Genomic DNA, 19,151 nt, shown 5'->3' with positions numbered 1-19,151 from the left:
GAGTGGCACCTGGTTGCCTCATTTCACTACAACTGTATGCATTTTTCTCAGGTCAGTCTGGCTGTAGACTGAATTTTAAAATGCTTTATATTTAAAAAACAAAACAAAACATTAAAAAACCCAATTTCAGACTTTTTTAAAGCCATACAAAATATGCCATGTAGTATCTAGATAAGGTTATACAGCAGCAGCTTCCTTATAAAGCATCACTTACGTGGCAATCGACTCACACCACGGTACAATTACGAATAAAGACCTTTGAACTATAAAGTCATTTTCAACCTGCTGCTTGAAGAAGGTGCAAGTAAAAGGTTTAAACCTCATAATGTGATGCAAATTACTCTCTATGGAGAGGAAATTTCCCCAAAATGTAGAAAGCTAGGTCTTGGCTCTTCAGAATGCCTACCTGATTGGCAGCTGCTGGGCTGAAAGTTAGGAGTTGCTCCTTCCAAGTATGAAGGGCAAAGGTATGAGTGTAAAAGATGCTTTAACAATCTTTTGATTCCTTTTAGCCTTGTATATATGTCAACACCCTTTTATGTATCGTCAGTCATTCAGTACCACACTCCACTGACATCATTAACTTATCTTTTCATCTTTTACCTTTAATTGACTTGGTCTTGATTTGTCTGATGAGAGTGCTGTTAACAGTGTAAGTATAACTGTTAAAAATTTGTTGGACAGTCAGTCTCAAAGAAGAAATTGATGAATTTAGTAGATGGTAAAGCAGTCTCCTAAAAACGTCAGCCAATAATAATTAAAGTCAGAGAGAAAGTATCCTTTGAAGTTTAAATATCTTAAACATTTTTCTGTTGTAATGTCTCTAACAAGGGGCTTACAATAATTGTAACATATGCATCTTACACAGACCTTCCTAGAATTCTGTCCCTAGGTCATTACAGATGCAGGATTGTTACCACTCATGTTGTTTTGTGTTTTCACAGTAAGGCGCTTGGAGAAGAATGTAAAGGAAGTGCTTGAAGATTTTGCTGAGGACAATGAAAAAAAAGTGAAGCTCCTAACTGGCAAGAGGGTCCAGCTCGCAGAGGATCTCAGTAAGTACCTACTTGATTTTGGAACTGGATTGAAATAATCAAACTCTGTCCGCTATCCTTGAGATCATTCAGTGTGATATGGGTTGTTGATGTGCTAGTATTTAATATCAGAATTCACCTTCATAAATACAGTGAGATCTTACTGATTGAAAGGTGGACATGGGTAGCGTGGTAAAACAACGTAATCTACACTCAAAGTAAATTCACTGATACAAGTATATTGAAGTATTGATATTCATCAGGATATTGAAAACAAAGTTAGAACAGAGTACTATTGTAAAGAGAAGTTCTTGATTTTCAAGAACAGCATGGTCATCCCACACCTTGGACATCTGTTTCTGGGTGATTCAGTCTTGACTGTAAGGAATTTTTTAAATTATAGAATTATATATTTCTGTGTCATAGAAAACAAATGTTTTGCTTACATTAAATTCAAAATATACGGATTCATATTTTTTGGTAATGCTGGAAGTGCTGGTTTGGTAAGTTAGAACAAATTATCTATTTTTTTTTTAAACTAGTCTCTGAAGCAAGAGGTGGGAGTATATAATTTTTATGGTGGGTTCATAATGCTCTCCAAATTTCCTGCTTTGCTTTTGAAACCCTGTATCAACCTCCATGTAGCCATTCTTTTAAGGTGTGTGGAATGTGTTTTGCAAAGTAAAGCTTTTTCCTTTCTCTTTCTATCTATATGTTAAGATAAAACTAGTGTTAGCCTGTATGGCGGGACACAGATCTTTAATGAGGAACTCACATCCTTTTATTAGTGAGCAGGGCTGCTTGCTTTCCTGCTTTGCCATGTTAATATTTTTTTCTAACTAAATACTGCTATGGAGTCAACTTGGTGCTTTTGATTTATCCTTGAATATTCCAAGCTTCAAAACAAAGCAAAGGAGCACTAGCAAATACATAAGGGTTAAGTTAATCTGGCTTTGTTTTGCACAGAAATCAACTGGGAACTTTTGCATTGTCAGTTTTGCTTCTCACCATCTTCTGGAGTTACCTCCCATTTCAAAGCAGTAACTGCTGGGGTCATTATTTTGTAAACTAAAGCTGGACCTGTAAGAGCAGCCTGTCTGTGTTTATAATCCTAGGTGTTAGTGTAGTATTATATATGCTTCAAGTTTTGAGTATGCATTTCATAAATTACAATGTAGCGAAAACACTGTCACTTCACTGCATTTCTTTATACTAAGGAAAGAACTTTTATACAGTACAAAGTAATGTATGATGACATCTTCTGTCTTATTGTACCTAGGGGAAGACTTTTAAAACTACCACTGCTTAGCTCCACAGTCATATCAGCCATGTTCTCTATACCTTCTGTATGCTTTTATTGCTCAGTGGTTATAATTTTTATGGGCAGATGACACAAAAAAAGGATTTCTTTGCCTTTCCCTCAGTGAATACACGACTTTACTGTGGTGCTGGTTTTTTTCATACTCCTGAGACAGACTTTGATAGCAGAGACTATTGAGCTTTCAGGTGGCTGCACAGTGTCCTTCCTACAGCATTTAGTGATGATCAGGGCACTTAAGGAAAAAAAAAAATACCTGCTTCCCACAAACACATTTATAAAGTATTTGTATTTCAATTAGAAATGGATTGGAAGGGATCTCCTGAATAACAAAGTCCAGTATTTCTGTTCCAGGCAGCTGTGTTTATATAACCCAGCTCATTCATGCATCTTGAGTTCCATCTTTAAATAAGTTAACTTCTTGCAGCTCACTGTTCATGCTGAAAACATGCTTCGGGATGTCATTCCTCTGATGGTTATGAACAGTCTTTTAATTTACATTCTATGTTTGTAAATAGGCTGAGATCTGCTTCCTGACTAGAAACTGTACTTGCAATTCTAAGTTATTTATATACCTGAGGTTGGGATGCCAGCAGCATTGTCTCACTTTAGTACATCAGTCTTTTAATGCTGGGAGTGTTTTATTTTTGTTCAGGATCCTGGCTAATGTAAAACTGTTTCTAACATGGGTGATACAGTCTCAAAGAGAACTTTTATAAGATTCATAGCTTATTTGAGCAGATTTTGTTGTCAATGTTCTTATAGTCTTGAATGGTATTTAAACCCTATATAAGAATGTTCCTTAATGAGCTTTGGGCCTTGAGTCTTGCTGCTCCTCAGTGTTTACTTCTACCATTTTACTCTAGATATTAAGAGTGTAAATGGAATTTTTGAAAGTATTCTAACAAATTACATTTTATAATTTACTGAAGGTTAATTTTTCTCAAAAAAGAAAAAAAAGGCTTTAAATGTAGTGTAAATGTACTCGTAAGTATCATCGTGATACTTGTACTAGTGGACAGTTACTTAAGTTCATGGAACTAAAGAAGCCCTATGACTAGGGATCATCTGGAAGAAAGGATCATAAGATATGGAAAGGGGCAGAGCAGATGAATAGCAGAATTGGAAAAATTACTTTTAAAATATCCTAAAATGCAATCCATCCATAAGAATGCATGTATATTGAAAGAGGCTTGTGGTCAGTGTATCCTAGTGTCCTGTCTCTGGTAACAAGGAGGCCTCAGTAGTTATGGAATAGCCTAAGAACAGGTTAAGCACACAGTAGTATTTGCCTGGTATGTTCTTTCAGCATCTAACAATCTGTGGTTCCAAGATTCCTTAATCCTGATGTAGTATCTTTGATTAATAGCCATTCATGTTGTTGGTTTTTTTTTTCCTCCTGTGAATTTCTCTTAATTGCTTTTTGAACTCATGTAAACTTTGGCATCTGCAACATCCTGTGGTAATTAGTTCCAGAGTTTAACTACACATTGTGTGAAAAAGTACTTCCTTTTGTTTGTTTTTGAGCAACCTGACAGTTTCATTTGGTTCTCTTTAGTTCTTGCACTGAAAAAAACATTCAGTAATCTTTATGTATTTTTTATGTCATATGTCAGTCATGACTTTATAGATGTTTATGCTATTTGCATTTACAAGTTTTTCATGGCTTGAAAAGTTTTCATCTGTGTAGTTGCTCTTTGCATGGATATTGTTTCATAGCTTCTAGGCAGCCTTGCCACTCCAAAATTTTTTTTTAGTTCCATTAATTCAGATAGTTTTCTCCTGTATCCACTTTTAACATTTCCAAAGTGACTGACAGTGAACATTCATGTAGGCAGCTTCTGAACTTACTGAAAAATTAAAATTTTAAATGTAATAAAATGTGGGGATTTTCATGCAAAATTTGTTAAAACTGTAAAACTGCTGGCATTTGCTGAGTTTTGGGATCTTTTTGATGGCAATGCTAAAGTGAGTTGATTATTTATAAAAAAAATACCTAAGTCTTTGAAGCCAAACCTTCCTAGGACTGTGTCTTTCTAATTATGTTTTTTAGCATTGGGTAATAGATTTTTCTTTTCTAGAAAAAAAGAATACATAGGTGAAAAAATTTCATGTCAAGTTGGTATTTTTTCTGCTATTTTATTTTCAACACAAATGAGAGTAGGAATTTCAGCAAAAATACTCAATAATTATAAGCAAAATTCATAACATGGACAAATCTCAAATTCGTAGACTACTTTATAACATACTTTATAATGTTTTTTTAGTGTTGAGCTTCTAGAACTAAATGTTTCTACCATTCCACTCTGCTGGACGTTCCCTTTTTATGTAAAGGGCCAAAGCCAACTTCCTCAATAGTGTGAATGTTGTGTGGTGATGAAGTTGCTGTACAACTTTCCAACACAGGATGCAAACAATGCAACTTGAATGCTTTAAACACTTAGGGGGAAAGGGTATATTCCATTCTCTTATCCTAAACCTAACCTACGTATGTTCATATTGCAGTAGCATGTAAAATGTGCTAGGTGGTGCACGTGTACAGTGAATGCTTAAGGAGACTCCGAGATGGGGGCATTTAGTAGGAGCTTTACCATTGATTTCCCAAAGGATGGATTTTCACAGGCCCCAAAGAAACACACGTGCTCTGTCTTCACTTATTTCTTCTCCTTTGTTCCTTTATAACAGCTAAACTACGAATTTTGCAAAGGCATCTTTTATGTGCACAGTGTAAACACATATAAGGGTAGTACACGCAAAGTGTCCCTAGGTCAGCATGCTGTTCATCCAATATCCTGTTTCCTCACAAGTTAAAGAAGGAAAAGAAGACCCAGAGCTTCACCAAATTATAAATAAAACCATGTGTATTTACACAGGAAGAGTAATTGAAAGGAGGTGGGAAGGGACTTGCAGAATGCTTGTGGAAACTTGATCCTGAAATTACTAGGTATGAATGTGAAGGGGTCAGCCTCCAAGTTCATTTGTCAGTAGTACTGACACCTCTACAGGTGTCATGGGCTAGCTGAGACTTCATTCTGCACAAAAGCTTTTTGAGGAAAGAGCCCTCACATGAAGAAAAGATAGCTGCGGACCATTTGTTTAAATTGTCATAGATTTGTAAGGTATGAAATACAACAGTTTGCAGAACTCAATTATTTTCTTGTAAAGACTAAAACATAAAAGCTAAATAAACCAGTGTTAACAGTAAAATGCTTTCAAGTTTATCTGAAGTCATTCCTTAGAAATCACTGCATTAAATTCTTAACTTTTTCTCTTGTTTTGAATCTGTTAGTGTTGAATATATAGCTTTTGTAAACTTTGAGCATGAGTGATTTAATATCATATAATAAACTACCATTTTAAAGGACTTGAAAAGCTAATGTTAGCTAGGGTTGGTACTTCAGAAAGCTGCTGACTCAGGTTCTGGGATTCTTGTAATGAATGTGGCTGAGTGTACTCTGTTCTCTGTGTACCAGTAACAAACTGGTTTATATCCAAGTGAGTGTCTTTTTCTGTTATGAATTTATGTAAAGTTGAAGATGAAGTCTGTGAGCAGTACTTTGCTCTGTGAGCAGTACTTTGCTCTGTGGTTACATTTTTTTTTGTTTCATTGCTGTTAGCTGCAGAATTAAAATATGTGAAACTAATCTTATATTGTGGTCATTACTGTAGCCTAACTAAATTTCCGTCCCTTGAGGTGACTGTCAACACTTTTGATTTGACCCTTGTCCCACATGACATTGTTGATTACATGTGCTCCTTAAAATCATGCTTTGACTTGGCTTTATGAAGCTTTTGCTTCCATTTACTGTTGGGAGCTTCAACTTTTTAAAAAGGTCACAATGTTTCATAGGGGGCAATGCTCAGCTGTAGGGGGAAAGATCTTTCAGGTAAGTAGACCTTAAGTAATTTTCCCCTGTAAACCAGAGGCACACAAAGCAGGTCAAAAGGCAGTGGTCAGGAGTCCTTAAATCAGTCCTTAAGGAGCTTTTTCAGAACCAGCATGTTTTTCAGTGTTTACAAGATACAAGGGGGAAAAAAAATGTATGATTTTGAAGTTACATGAATATGAAGCCCGAGTGTTCTCCCTGCTGCTCAAAAGCAGAACTTGGGAAGGAAGAAAACATCCTAGGAAACCCAAATGGAGGAGTAATTTTTTTACAATATGTAGAATTAGTTATTTTTTGCTGTCATTTCTTCCCCGGTGCCTAAATTAGGGGTTTCTGAAGCTATATAAGTAAAAATATGGTCACCTCACAGTTGTGAGACAACTCACAGAAGTGATAGCAGTCTTGCTTTGCTTCTTTCAGCTGGTCATAGGAGTGAGGAGCACTCAGGTATAGTTGGATCCTCAGTTGGCAGAATGTCACACCAGGAGATAGTAGCCCTCTAACCTTACAAAAGTAGAGAGCCCGTTTTCCTCTAGGAATTAGCAGAGAGATCTCTAAGTTCTGATAAGCACATGCAGGGTAGCCGTTATCTTCAGTCTTCTGCCAGCAGCTTCCCCCAGGATGTTAATACAGCCTGCATCTTGTCAGAGGCTGGTTGTCATTTAGAGCACATTAATTTCTGCCCAAATCTCAGTCAACTAAAGTGTTCCTATGGACCATCTGCATCTAACAAGTACAAGCTTGTGTGCTGGTGTCACCAGTGTGCTGGTGGCAGTATGACTCCTGTGCTCCCTTTGAGTTCTGTAGGGGTCCTGGTGCTCCATGGTGCAGGAAATCAGGAGGCAATGTGCTTGGGATCAATTTGGGCAGTTGCCTTCAATTTCTGCTACAACTGAAGAAGAGCAAGTCAGTAATGAGTCATGCCATTTTTTTCAGTAGATTTGCTAACTTTCTGGTACTCTGTTAGAATGCAAATGAATTGTGCATGATTGTCATGTTTTAATTTCATGTAGGTTATTTATGAAATTAACCCAAGCAAGTGTTCTTTGACATGAAAGACATTGGTTGAATGTTTAAGTTAATCTGTTGTATTTATTCTTTGTGTTCTGGGGCAGCTGCACAAATCTAATGAATTAAAACCGTAAGAATGTGTAGGATGGTCTGTGTCAAAGTGTAGATAAGGTAGTTCCTGCTTTGTGTCATGGCAGAAAGAGCTTTAAAAACTGCATCTTTTCAGGGAGAGAAGTAATCCTCAAGGGAGAGCATACATCACTTGTAAACCTCCTGTGATGGAGTGATGGTTTACTTAACTTAAGAATCCCAGATGACCAAAGTCTGTCTGCTGATTTTTTTTTTAAAGTTATTGATGAAGAGTTAGGCACTGATGTCCAGGTTCTAAAACAGATCCTTGCAAAGTTCAGCATATTTGTCACTTACTAAGAGAAGCCTATCATTTAAAGTTGACATTGAAAAATAATGATAAACTGCTACATGAGTAATGACATATTTAATGCCTGTTAATCTTACCCTAGACCCATGTCTCTTGTACTTGAGAGTCATTCTGGCATTGTCTGCCACATTCTTTTTTTTTCCTAAAATTCCATTAATGAATGATGCATCTAATTGGAGGCTATTCTCTTTTTAGTACTGGTTGCTTTTGAGTGTACCTATTAATCAAAATTTAATTAAGTACACAACACATCATGGAGAGACTACTGTTTGTATAAATGCAAATTTTTAAACTGACCAATGTATGTATTTGCTTTGAACTACTACGGAAGTGAAGAATTTAACATTCACATTTCCAAAAGCTGGAGAAGTCGGTGTCATTCATATTGCACATTGTTGACCTTGTTGTGGAGTCTACTTTGCTTATAGTTTAGAAGTCTATATGAAAACAAAAAGGAAGGAAATATTTTCAGGTAGGAATGATAACAAACTAAGAAAAAATAATAGAACAACTGTTGTTCTTCAGGACATGATGACTTAAGTTTCTCGCTATCAAAAATTAAGTTCATTACTATTATTAAAAATTTATCTCATCACCATTTCCTTTTCTGACATCATATTTCAGAGAGACTTTCATATAAACAGAATATTATTTTATTATGTTGCTAACTTGTATGTTTCATCTTGAGTGAAAAACCAACAGTCACCATTTATGTCTTATCTGAAATTCTCTTTACAGTTTTATAGCCTTAAGCTTGCAGTAGCCTTTATATAAGTAATTTACCTTTCTAGCTATATATTGTATAGCTGTCTTTTCTGCATAAGAAAAATTCTGTTTGTTTTTTACATCACCGGATGCATCATTGGGTAATGTTTCTGGTTTGCCTTTTTGCTTTTCTCTATTTCCACCCACAATAATGAGCATAATCATGTTTTGATTAATTCTACTTTAACAGTTTTGATTTTGAAATTAAATCTGTGTCTCTAAATGTGATTGAAGATGCGAGTCTATTTTATGAGGTTACCTTGTATTTCTGGTACTAATCTCCTTCTAGCTGTCCAGTAAATTATGTTGGAAGATTGATTTGTTAAAAGATTTTTAATTTAAAATCTAAGGTAAAGACAGACAATGAAAGGGGCCCAAATCCTTGCTTGCTATTGCAGGCATTGTGACTCTCAAGCTTTCAACTTAATATAGATTAATAATCATTTGTACATTAAGCTAACCTTAATGACAGTACAGAAGTATATGCTAGTTTGTGACCTCATAGCACAACATGGTAATGTTTCATTTCTTTACTGCTATGTAATAGCCAAAGAAACATCTTGTAGACAGTCTGTAGTCTCTACACAACTGCTGGTTTCAGCCTCATACCTCAGCTCAGCTCCCTTATGCTTTGTCAGAAAGACTTCATGTCAGCTTCAGGAGCCGTGGGGACTGCTCCAAGAAGTACAGGCAGCTTCTCTGTTCAGCTGAGGAAAAGGGGCAAGTTGCTGAATCTCTTTCATTAAGCTGCAGAGGTCTCGCTTGTGAATCTGGGGCAGCTATAGATCAAGACATTGATTGATTAGTAATCTACAATTTCATCTGCACAATGCACAGCTCCTGTTTCTGGTGCTAAAAAGCATTATTAGTAATGCTGAAACAGTGTTCCAGTGCTCAATAGCTTGTAACAATAGCTGAAGTCTTTTCAGACAAACTGTCTTCTGCTCCCTTGTTATCTGTAGCCTGAAATAAAGGTAATACTTTTTTGTGGGGGCAGCTGATAGCTTTGCTTAGATATGGTATGCAGAGCTTAATATTTAATATGATATTAATAATTGCAACAAAAGTTACTTCAGTGATGGTAGCTGTGGGCTTTTTTGTATCAGTGAAAAGGGAGTTTTTAAGAGTAAGATTTCATTAGATTTCTACAGCAGGCTAAAAACACAACCTGGAGGTGATCTTTTCTTGTTTTAGAAGTGGATTCACCTGCAACAGGTGAATAAAATGTGCACTACAGATAATATGTATTTGTAGAATGCAGACTCCTTAATGTTTTCTCCTGTTAATGCCATGGAAAAGGAGATTTTTTTTTATTTATTTATTTATTTATTTTTAACCAGGTCATCAGCAGGCAGTTGCTGATGAGTTAATATCCACTAAATTGGTATGTTTGCTGATCCTTGGAGATTTTAATAGTGAAATATGATGCTCATGTACTTAATGAAAGCACTTGGATAGTTAGAGCATGTTCCTGTCCATCTGGTTCTTTTAAGTGATACCTGGAGTACAGGTATTCTAGATGTTGCTCAGATTAAAATACCTTTTATCTCAGGATGACAAAAGGGATCTAAAGTAGTCAGAAAAATTGTCAGTAATTGGTGAGTATAATGGTGGGTGTTCAGCTTCATATGTCTTCAAGGGGAATTATAAAAGAAAGGTGATTTATAAATATATTAACATTTTTGTATAATAATTATAGAGAGCATACTTAGAAATAAAAATCTGTAGAAAGAGCTTAAACTGGCTGCAAATTCAAATCTCAGTATGATTTGCAATCTATGTATGTATGAAACGTAACAATGAAGGAAAGCACCAGTTAGCATCTGCAGTCTAACCACTAGTAACTAAAAAGTATGCTAGTTATTTTCTGCAAGCTTGCATTTTTAAAGGCTGTATATCTTTAATGCTTCATGGATTTACTACGTGAGCTACTATGAATTCCATTTAAACTTTTCATGGTTCTGTGGTGCTTTTATTACACTAGTGAAGTAATTGTTTAAAAATCATTCACATGATTCATCCTCCTGCTCAGCCTTTTTTAAAAAACTCTTAGCTGCTGAAACTCTTCTTGACAAACCAATATTTATAGCAGTTTGACAGCAGGATGAGGAACAGCATTTGTCTTTGTAGCAGCTTAAAGAAAAGGCCTTTCCAGCACCCAGCCATGCAGTTACAATCTTGACCTCTTTCTTATGCTGGGAACATGCATACAGCAGACAAGCAGCACCTCCCATGTGTTTTCTTGACCCTTTGACTGTCCATTCACTTCCCATCTGTTTTGCAGCCTTAAAGGAACAGAGGGGGCCCTCTACTTATAAATCTGTCTTTGCAGCTGATAAATGATGTTCTGTCTCTTTAAGGGCAGCCTGGGTGGTTTTGCTCCCCACCTTCCCTTAAAGTTTTAGCTTTCTTCTTAGCCTCATCCAGAGGAAAATATGGTATGTGAACAAGAGGAAACTGGCAAAAAAATGTGATGGGTAGTTTCAAAGGATTTTCTTAAATTCAGCAGGACGTGACCTTGCAATGATCAGTAGATGATAGTAGCTGTTAGGCTGTGGCTGTGTGAGACAAGGGAAAACATGTTGATGCAGGTCTAGCTATGGGTGGAAAGTCTGCTTTCTGGGGCATTATTTAGAGTGGCTGTAAGCATGCTGCCTCATACAGTTCCAATAAGAAGTAAAGCTTTTGCATGGCCCTTAGAAAATACAGGAATATTGTACAAAAGATGTTATTACTTCCACACCTCCTTCACTTGAGTGTTCACAGGGGCTATACACCACTGTGACTTTTGTGTCTTAAACAGCCCTGAGCTACAATTCAGCTTTCAGTAGGATACTATGGATGGACATTTCCAGTTTTTAATAGTGTGCTTCTGGGCATCCTGGTGAAATCTGACAAGACCAGGCTTTCCTCTTTACTGTAGGAAAGATGATGCACTCACAGCTGTAAATTAAACATTTCTGCCCCTGTGGTTAATTAACCATAATGTAGAAATAGCACAGCAAGCAGTGAGAATGCTTATGGGCAAAGAAGGGATTAAAAGGAAGAAGGAAAAAAAGAGACTAAAGTCTAAGCACAGTCCAGAGCAAAAGGAGTATCAATCCTGAGCTTTCAAATATCAAAGCCATGTAAGCATTAGTTGTAGGTAAAGAACATTTTTAATGTACAACAGAAGGATTTATGAGATATTAACACATTTTGTAGTGGTTGATTATTGGTTTAAATTGCATCAAAGTACAAAATAAAGATGGATTTATGTCCAGAAAGATTCTAGGTTTTTTTTCTTAATGTTGTAACTGAAATTTCGTATCATATGGGCAAAATTGTAAACAGGAAAGGGAAATTTTGATTTGCCCAAGTACTCCTGCAGTTTCTCCTTGTCATACAGACAGACACAAAGATTTTTTTAATTCTGTGCTAAAACCATTTTAGAGGTAAGTATGTATGATTTGAGTGTCTGAAAATTCATTTATCCTCAGAAGCATAAGCAAGACAGGTTTTGTGTGCAGATAACTTTATCTGTGGATGGATCTTGCTGTGTTCACACTGTATCCAAATCCGTATTACAGATCAATTAGCCTGGTTTTGAGCCTTCTAGGTTTAGGATCACAGTATTAATGAAAAGAAAATGTGTGGGCAACAATATCATTTCATATGGAGATAAGGAGAGAGTGAGCATGAATGAGGATCTCAAGACCTCTGAATAAAGAATTTCCTTATTCTGTCAGTGAAGTCTTATGGGTTATGGAGGGAGGATTATGGGAATATTCATGACTAGATCAAGAGGTATAATGAGTTGTTGTGTGAACCAGCTTATCTTTTAGGTAAACATGGGGTAAATGGGAAGTAGAATAGGCATTCATTGCCCCTTGGCCTGTGGATTTTGCTATTCTAAGGATGGAAACATGGGTTTAGTTACAGTTACTCTTCATTGATTTTATTTGGTTTCTGATCACTGTTTAACAGGTGGAAGAATTATGTATTTGTAACCAGGTCTGAGTTAAAACTGCCAAAGACCACATCATCTTTCTAGAATCCAGTGTAAGCAGTAGTATATATTTAAACTTATGCAGTACCATATAGTAAGAGTGTAGTACTTTAATGGCCTTCTGTGATATTGGAGTATTGTACAACAGTGCTAGGGTAATTCAACCTGTTACAAAATAATTTGCTAGCAAGCTGAATGCTTATAATCTTGATTTATTTGTACATGGGAAAAGAGAGTATCATAAAAGCTAGAAAGAACAAGAGGTCTCCTTTATCTATTTCTAAATTTACTCACTCTGAAAGTCTTCTTACCTGAAACCCAAATTATGAACATGCCAAATCCAGAGCATCAACTTACCTCAAAGCAAAATATAATTTAAAAGTGTAAGTCACGAATGTTTTGATATAGGTGTCAGTCAAAACCCTGCAAATCTGGGTACACCGTCTCCTTTGGGTGCACAGAGGAGAGAGCATCCCAAAATAAAGATGAGTGACATCTGACTCTCAAATTTTAACAATTATTGCTCCAAATGCAGTGTCACATGGTGCAGATGAAGCTATGAGCAGTTATCCGAGAATTGCAGACCCTGTACTTGCACTCATTAGATGAATTTTGCCCAAGCATTAATCTTAATAAACCAGTAAATACTAATGTTGGATAAATGCATAACTCTGCCATTAGCCTGTTTAAAAAATAAACCTATTTAGTAGGATGCTTCCTTGTGCTACAGAATGGGCTTGTGGGAAAGCGTTACAGGTTGACTTGGGGTCTGCTGCTGCAAAAGGCTTTACTACTGCTAGGAATACAGGGAGTAGCGTGAGTAATTGCAGCTATTTGGCAGTCATTGTAACTGTTCTTTTTCAAGAATAGCCAACATATTTTTTCAAGGTATTAAATTACCTGAAGACCTCATAATTATTACAGTTAAGCAATCATTTCAATTCAGTCCAAGTATAAAAGCTAATAAATTGCTCATAATATGGCGGCAATTTTAGTATGTCTGTTCTCTGAGCAAACACAGTGGATTCAGTATATTCTGGTGGAATACATATTTGGTATCCTGTTATTTTAATAAGTCTTAATCAGAAAATTAAAATAGATTTTGTTGGCACAGACCTTTCTTAAGGGTGGAATAATAATTATAGATTTTTGCTGATGTCATTAATTTTCAGGACTGTAATATTTTATTAGCGGGAGGTTGAGAAGGGAATTTATCTCCACTTAATACTGCTAAATCTGCCTGCTTTCACTGAGTCTAATGGCTTGATCAATATAAAGAACATACTTGGAAAAAGCATGTAGCAATTAAAAAAAAACTCTACATCAAAAATAGAGCTGTTGAAAGCACAACATGAAGAGATTGACTCCAGTTATCAGTGGCAATGGCTGTTCATTTTGGAGACTGAGATCTAGGATTATTAATTTCCAAAACTGTCAACTGTATCCAAGCTAATAGGATGTTATTTCAAAGGCTAGGCTTTTTAAAGTTACATAATGCGTCAGCACTGGAAGCAGAACCAGGTAGTTGCCTAAACAAATGTAACGGAATAATTGTTTTCATTACATGAGTTTTATATACTGACATACAAACAATACATCGTTGTGGTTTTTTTTTTCCATTTAAAAGATAGTAACGAAAGCATTTCAAATGTGCTTTGTAAGAAGTGGTCATGGGATGACTTCTTTTTTCATTGTCAGCTTTCTAAGATTCTCTCTCCTGAATTGAATCAAGGATTTTTATTTTCTTTTTTTCCTGGTAAAAGTTTTGATTACTACTATTTCTTCCAAGATGCCATCACACTGATTGTAATTGTAAATATCAAAGTACATTTAAAAAAAAAAAAGAGAGAACAAAACAAAATCAGCTGAAAATCAAAGTTCTTCTTGGTGTTTTCTTTAGGATTCCAAGTGTGATTCACCCTCACTGCACCACCTGTGTTTGTAGTTAAGCACCATTGGGGGTGGGAACACTGAAGTGTTGAAATCCTAAGTGCCTTGCCCTTGGTCACCCAAGAATTGTACAAAAAAGATACAAGTTTGAGATTCCTCATTCCTTACCCAGGCTATTTTCTATATAATCTTTCAAATGGTAATTAAAAATCTCTACTTCTGTTAGAACAGTGCTTTTGTTGAGATTTTATTATTGGTTTTGGTTTTACTCTAAAATGAATTTCATAATTATCAGTGGGATTATAGCCTTGTTAGCGGATAAAACTTTCATTTCCCTTAACTGGTTTATTAGATCATTCTCTTTGGAGGTAATTTTTTTTTCTACTCTTGTTTATGTATGCCACTTAAGTCTGATGTTTATTTTTCTTTATTTTGCTCTTATTTCAGCTCAGCAATGCAAGTTTATAACATATGGTATTGCTAAAGAGAAGAAAACATTCAAAAAAGACTTAAAAAGCTCAAACCTTGTATTTCATATAAAGGAACATATGGCTTTAATCCAATAGTATTTTTAGCTTGAAAAAAAAATTGTCTGTGTTTATGCTCATCTAACTTATTTTTGTATGTCCTACTGCTCTCCCCCTTTTCCTTCATACTTCTGAAGTATGTGTTTTTCATGGCTATAATCACACACAGAAGGAGCTTCAAATGAGGATGTGGTGAGAGAGAAGCAGGAAATTTTGCAGGCTTTGGATTCCAGCTATGTTCTAAATCTTGCTTCATAAGCAATTTAATAAATCAAATAGTTTATATGATGACAAGTGTTGTTCAGAATTGAGAAAAGAATGGAAAAATGCCTAAACCCCTGAATTTTTCTCAATCACTGGTGCCTTTTCATTCTTGGTATCCATTTGTATTTGTGTTCAAGTCATATTTTTGTACCGAAATAAATGACCAGGTTTAGTGTTTACATAAATATATAAATAGGATTCTGGCCACGTCCATCTTGTTACTGCATCTTTAACATTGTGCATACCCTTTTGAATAAGTGTCTTGAATACTGTATTTTGTTCCCTGAAGTTTTCCCTGATGAAAGGGCTTTAGCTTGTAACTCTTTTTAGAATGATTAGTAGTGTTTGTGACACTTGCTATGGATAATGAGGATATTTCATTAAAAGAGAAAGGGATTAGTGGGTATTATTTACAAGATAAGTTCCCTATGTGTTACATGTCTGCAGTAGTTCTGCTGTCCATAATCTAATGGAAATATCAGGGGGGTTTAGATTCAATGTTTCTAGTATTGTGTTGCTGTATTGAATTATTTAATTAGCACAATAGTCATAAAATACATTTGTAGAGGTTCTTCCAAAAGAGTTTAATTTACTTTTATGAAGAAAAACTTTCTAAATCTTAGTAAATAAGAAACTAAACACAGAAGGTAATACTGATGACAGCACGTTCATCTTTGCAGGTTTGTAGGTTTGTTACATTTTTTTTTCTTTCTGTCCTCACTTAAGTACTGGGTATTTTAATGGTGATATTCTTAATTCCTCCAGAAAAAGTTCGGGAAATCCAGGAAAAACTTGAAGCCTTCATAGAAGCCCTGCATCAAGAAAAGTAGATTGTTCAAGCAGGTAATCATATTTAAATCATAAAAACATCGCTACAGTATTCTTCCTGTTCAGTATAAAATGATGATCCATCTATTTTAGATGCACAAACTTCGTGAAAATTCCTTTTTGTTTTATTCCAGTTCCTGGCTGCTTCTTGCTTCTAATCTGCAGAGCTATACATTTATGCTACAAGCAGATATGAAACATAATAGAAATACAATTACTGGGTAGTTATTCAAATATTGTGGAATACTGCAGGCTATTTGATTATCTTCATTATTTTTATCTGTGTTAAGAGAAAGAAGGCATAACTAGCTGGAATAAAACTTAAGGGAACACTTTTTGTGTCTATAAAAACATTTTGATTCCTTTTTTTTCAATAAAGGAAATTATATTTTTAGCAAAAATATTTGTGTGCAAGTAATTTCCAAATTTCTTTCTTCTCTATTAATGCACAAAAACATAAGCTTAAGTGCTGTCATATATTTTCATACATCATAAAATAATCTCCTTTCTGTTTCAACAGCAGCTTTACACAAGAATGCAGCCTTTACCAAGATATCTTGCACAAAGAAGATTGAATAGAATTGGCTTTTGTATCCCATTCTTTTTCCCGTCTTTATTTGGAACATCCTGAAATGTTGGAGGAGAAAGAAAATGATACCTTATGGGATTGAGAAGTTCAGTTAAAATCCATCTGTGCTCTTTTAATTTTTGAAGCTACATGCCCATGACTGAAGAATTCTGAGTTCTGAGAGAGCTTGGTAGCTTGCAGAAGTTGTACATTTAAGGTTGTTTTTTTTCCTGAAAGGAAAAAAAGCTTTTATTTTTGGCATCTGTCTTGTATGGTAGAGCTGGATCAGGTTTCAGAAAAAGGAGTTTTATGTTGTAGTTTTCTTGCCTGCAAATGATCCTGGGAGTTTGACATGAAGTTTTAGTATTTGTATGTACATTAAAACACTCTTCTAAGTAATGCCATTTGTATTTGTTATGCTCTGTGTTGCAGGATTCTCTGATTTCTCTGGTACAGATTTAAAAGCATGGTATCCGGATATTGAGAGGAAGTTATGTATTTCGTTAAATTCCTAAACTCTTGAGAGGCATCATCCAAGCAATTCTTGTAGTGCTTTCAAGTGAAAGTACAGACTGCTGTTCACTGACACCTTGAAAGGTTTGGCTCAGGAAATAATGACAAGAGATGCACATTTTTCCCCGTTCTTTCCTAATATATGTTGTTACTCCTGAATCACAGCCAATTTCATTTCTGCAGTCGCACCAACTCTGATTTCCTTGTTAACACCTCCCTTCACCATAGGTACAAAGTAACCTGATTTGAGTACATGTGAAATATAGAAGGATGCTCTGTAGAGTCCCAACTTGCCAACATCCTTAACTAAAAAAGGAAAAATACAATTAATTTCATTTTGTAACAGCTATTCAAAGACACAAATTGCTTTTATCAGAATGTTATGCACAAGGTCCTTCTGCACCCACTTGATTTCTATCATTCAGTATAGTAAAAACAGTAAGTGGTCTTTCTTTTACTGACTTTCATTTTTGCCATAGAAATTTCACTTTTGACAAATTTAAGCACTAAATAGGCTTTGTATCATAGGTGCCTGGTGATTAATCACCACCATATTTCTCGGCCCATACTTTGCCACAAATGGTCTGGATACATTTCTGAATACTTCTATGGATGAAATTAGAGTTTTGCAGTTGTCTGATTAAGTACTTGAAAAATTGACCTCTGTTTATTTTTCCTTTTGAAAAGACTAATGATCTTGACATATAACAATTAAAAGAGGATTCTGAACATTTTCCAACAGATACTGTTTCCATTTGCTCTCAGTGGAAACAATACAAAATATGGTAACATGTTCCCCAAATGTTCAGACCAAAAATGTTTAGTCAAGTGGATGGAACATTAACATAGAACTACCCATAAAATGGTGTTGAAAGGTTAGTATTTCAAGGTAATCTAGCAATGTATTGGGATTCTCTGTTTTATATTATTTCCTGAAAATAAGTGTTTAAGAACAGAAAAATTTTAAAATTGCTTGTTGCATCATCATTCTCTGAAGATAACTTCACAAATATAAGTTTGCACAATTCTGAAGGCAGAGTCCTTAGGCTGTATAGCAAGTGAAGTAAGTCTGTACTTGTGTTAAATCCCTCTTTGTAAAAAACAACAACAAAAAAAACCACAAAAAAAACCCTTTTGCATTTACCTGGAGATCACTGTTTGAAATTTCTGTGTAATGTAAATGTTGCAAAATGTTGCATCCAGTGGCCCAGTGTAGTGTGATGTTCCTGCAGTTTTAGTTCCAACTTCTGTGCTGCTCATCTAAGACTAAGCATGATGTATTCCATGAAAACTAGGTATTTATTGAATAAAAATGTAACTGAAGGAATAATAAAATGTGGGTTTTGAACACAGTGCAATTGCACCTAGTACAGAAGTCATTTTGGCCTTCTTTTTCTCATTTGATAAATTCTGAAAAACTGTATTGTTAATGATATTAAAATATTTGCTTCAGAATTGCTGCATCAGCACCAAGTTAGTGGTAACTGTACTAGATGTTACTTTTTACTGTGTAAATTAAGGAACCTTTACCATACCATTTATGTAAGACATTTAGACAAAGATGTCTTATGAAAAATCTTATCTCTCTGGAAGTTTAGATAAGGAACTGATACAGTATAAATTACAACTGGTTATTGAGTGTTAGTTTGAGATGCATTTAAAATAAAGATGCTTACTGGGAGATGGGGTTTGAGAATTATAGAGTAGCTAGTTTATCAATTCATGAATTCAGGAACATTTTTTCTTTTCCTTTCAGATGAAGAAAGATTTTACAAAATAAATTGAGGAAAAACCTATTCACTATAAACTGATATTGAAAGAGCTGCTTATTTGCAGACGTGGATGTTAGGATCAGTAAAAAATTGTAACTCTACATTAACTTGATTTTGTTATTAAACTAACCAAAAGTGGCCTTGACAAACAACAGGTAATTTTGTGCTGTTATTATAGGATCTTATGTTAAGGTAAGATGAAAGAAGAGTTATAGCAGGTTATGCTTATCGCACTAGTGTATTATCATTACTTAACACAGTAAAAATGGGCTTTATAAGAGCTTTAAGTTGGACACTTATTGCTAACCAAGGATTATTAAAACTTCTTTTTGATAGTAAGTAAAGTT

General features: G+C 35.2%; 1 protein-coding gene across 8 annotated transcripts in view; it reads left to right on the top strand.

Annotated features, from left to right (window-relative positions):
• The window catches only part of OPA1 (OPA1 mitochondrial dynamin like GTPase), a 50,008-nt gene extending 31,103 nt beyond the window's left edge, over nucleotides 1-18,905 (top strand). For 4 of the 8 annotated variants that reach the window (XM_030456016.1, XM_030456012.1, XM_030456018.1 and 1 more), the window contains 3 exons: nucleotides 945-1,055; nucleotides 15,889-15,966; nucleotides 16,475-18,905. In XM_030456016.1, the coding sequence (XP_030311876.1) occupies nucleotides 945-1,055; nucleotides 15,889-15,953 (176 nt within the window). In that variant the 3' untranslated portion in view covers nucleotides 15,954-15,966; nucleotides 16,475-18,905. Of the gene's footprint in view, nucleotides 1-944; nucleotides 1,056-15,888; nucleotides 15,967-16,471 lie in introns of all 8 variants that reach the window. The other 4 variants (XM_030456015.1, XM_030456017.1, XM_030456011.1 and 1 more) reach the window with 1 other exon arrangement.
• Nucleotides 18,906-19,151: the final 246 nt, after the last annotated feature.

The sequence above is a fragment of the Calypte anna genome, chromosome 9 (assembly GCF_003957555.1).
Source record: "Calypte anna isolate BGI_N300 chromosome 9, bCalAnn1_v1.p, whole genome shotgun sequence".
NCBI classification, from domain to species: Eukaryota; Metazoa; Chordata; class Aves; order Apodiformes; family Trochilidae; genus Calypte; species Calypte anna.
This window is presented reverse-complemented; position numbering and strand designations above follow the sequence as displayed.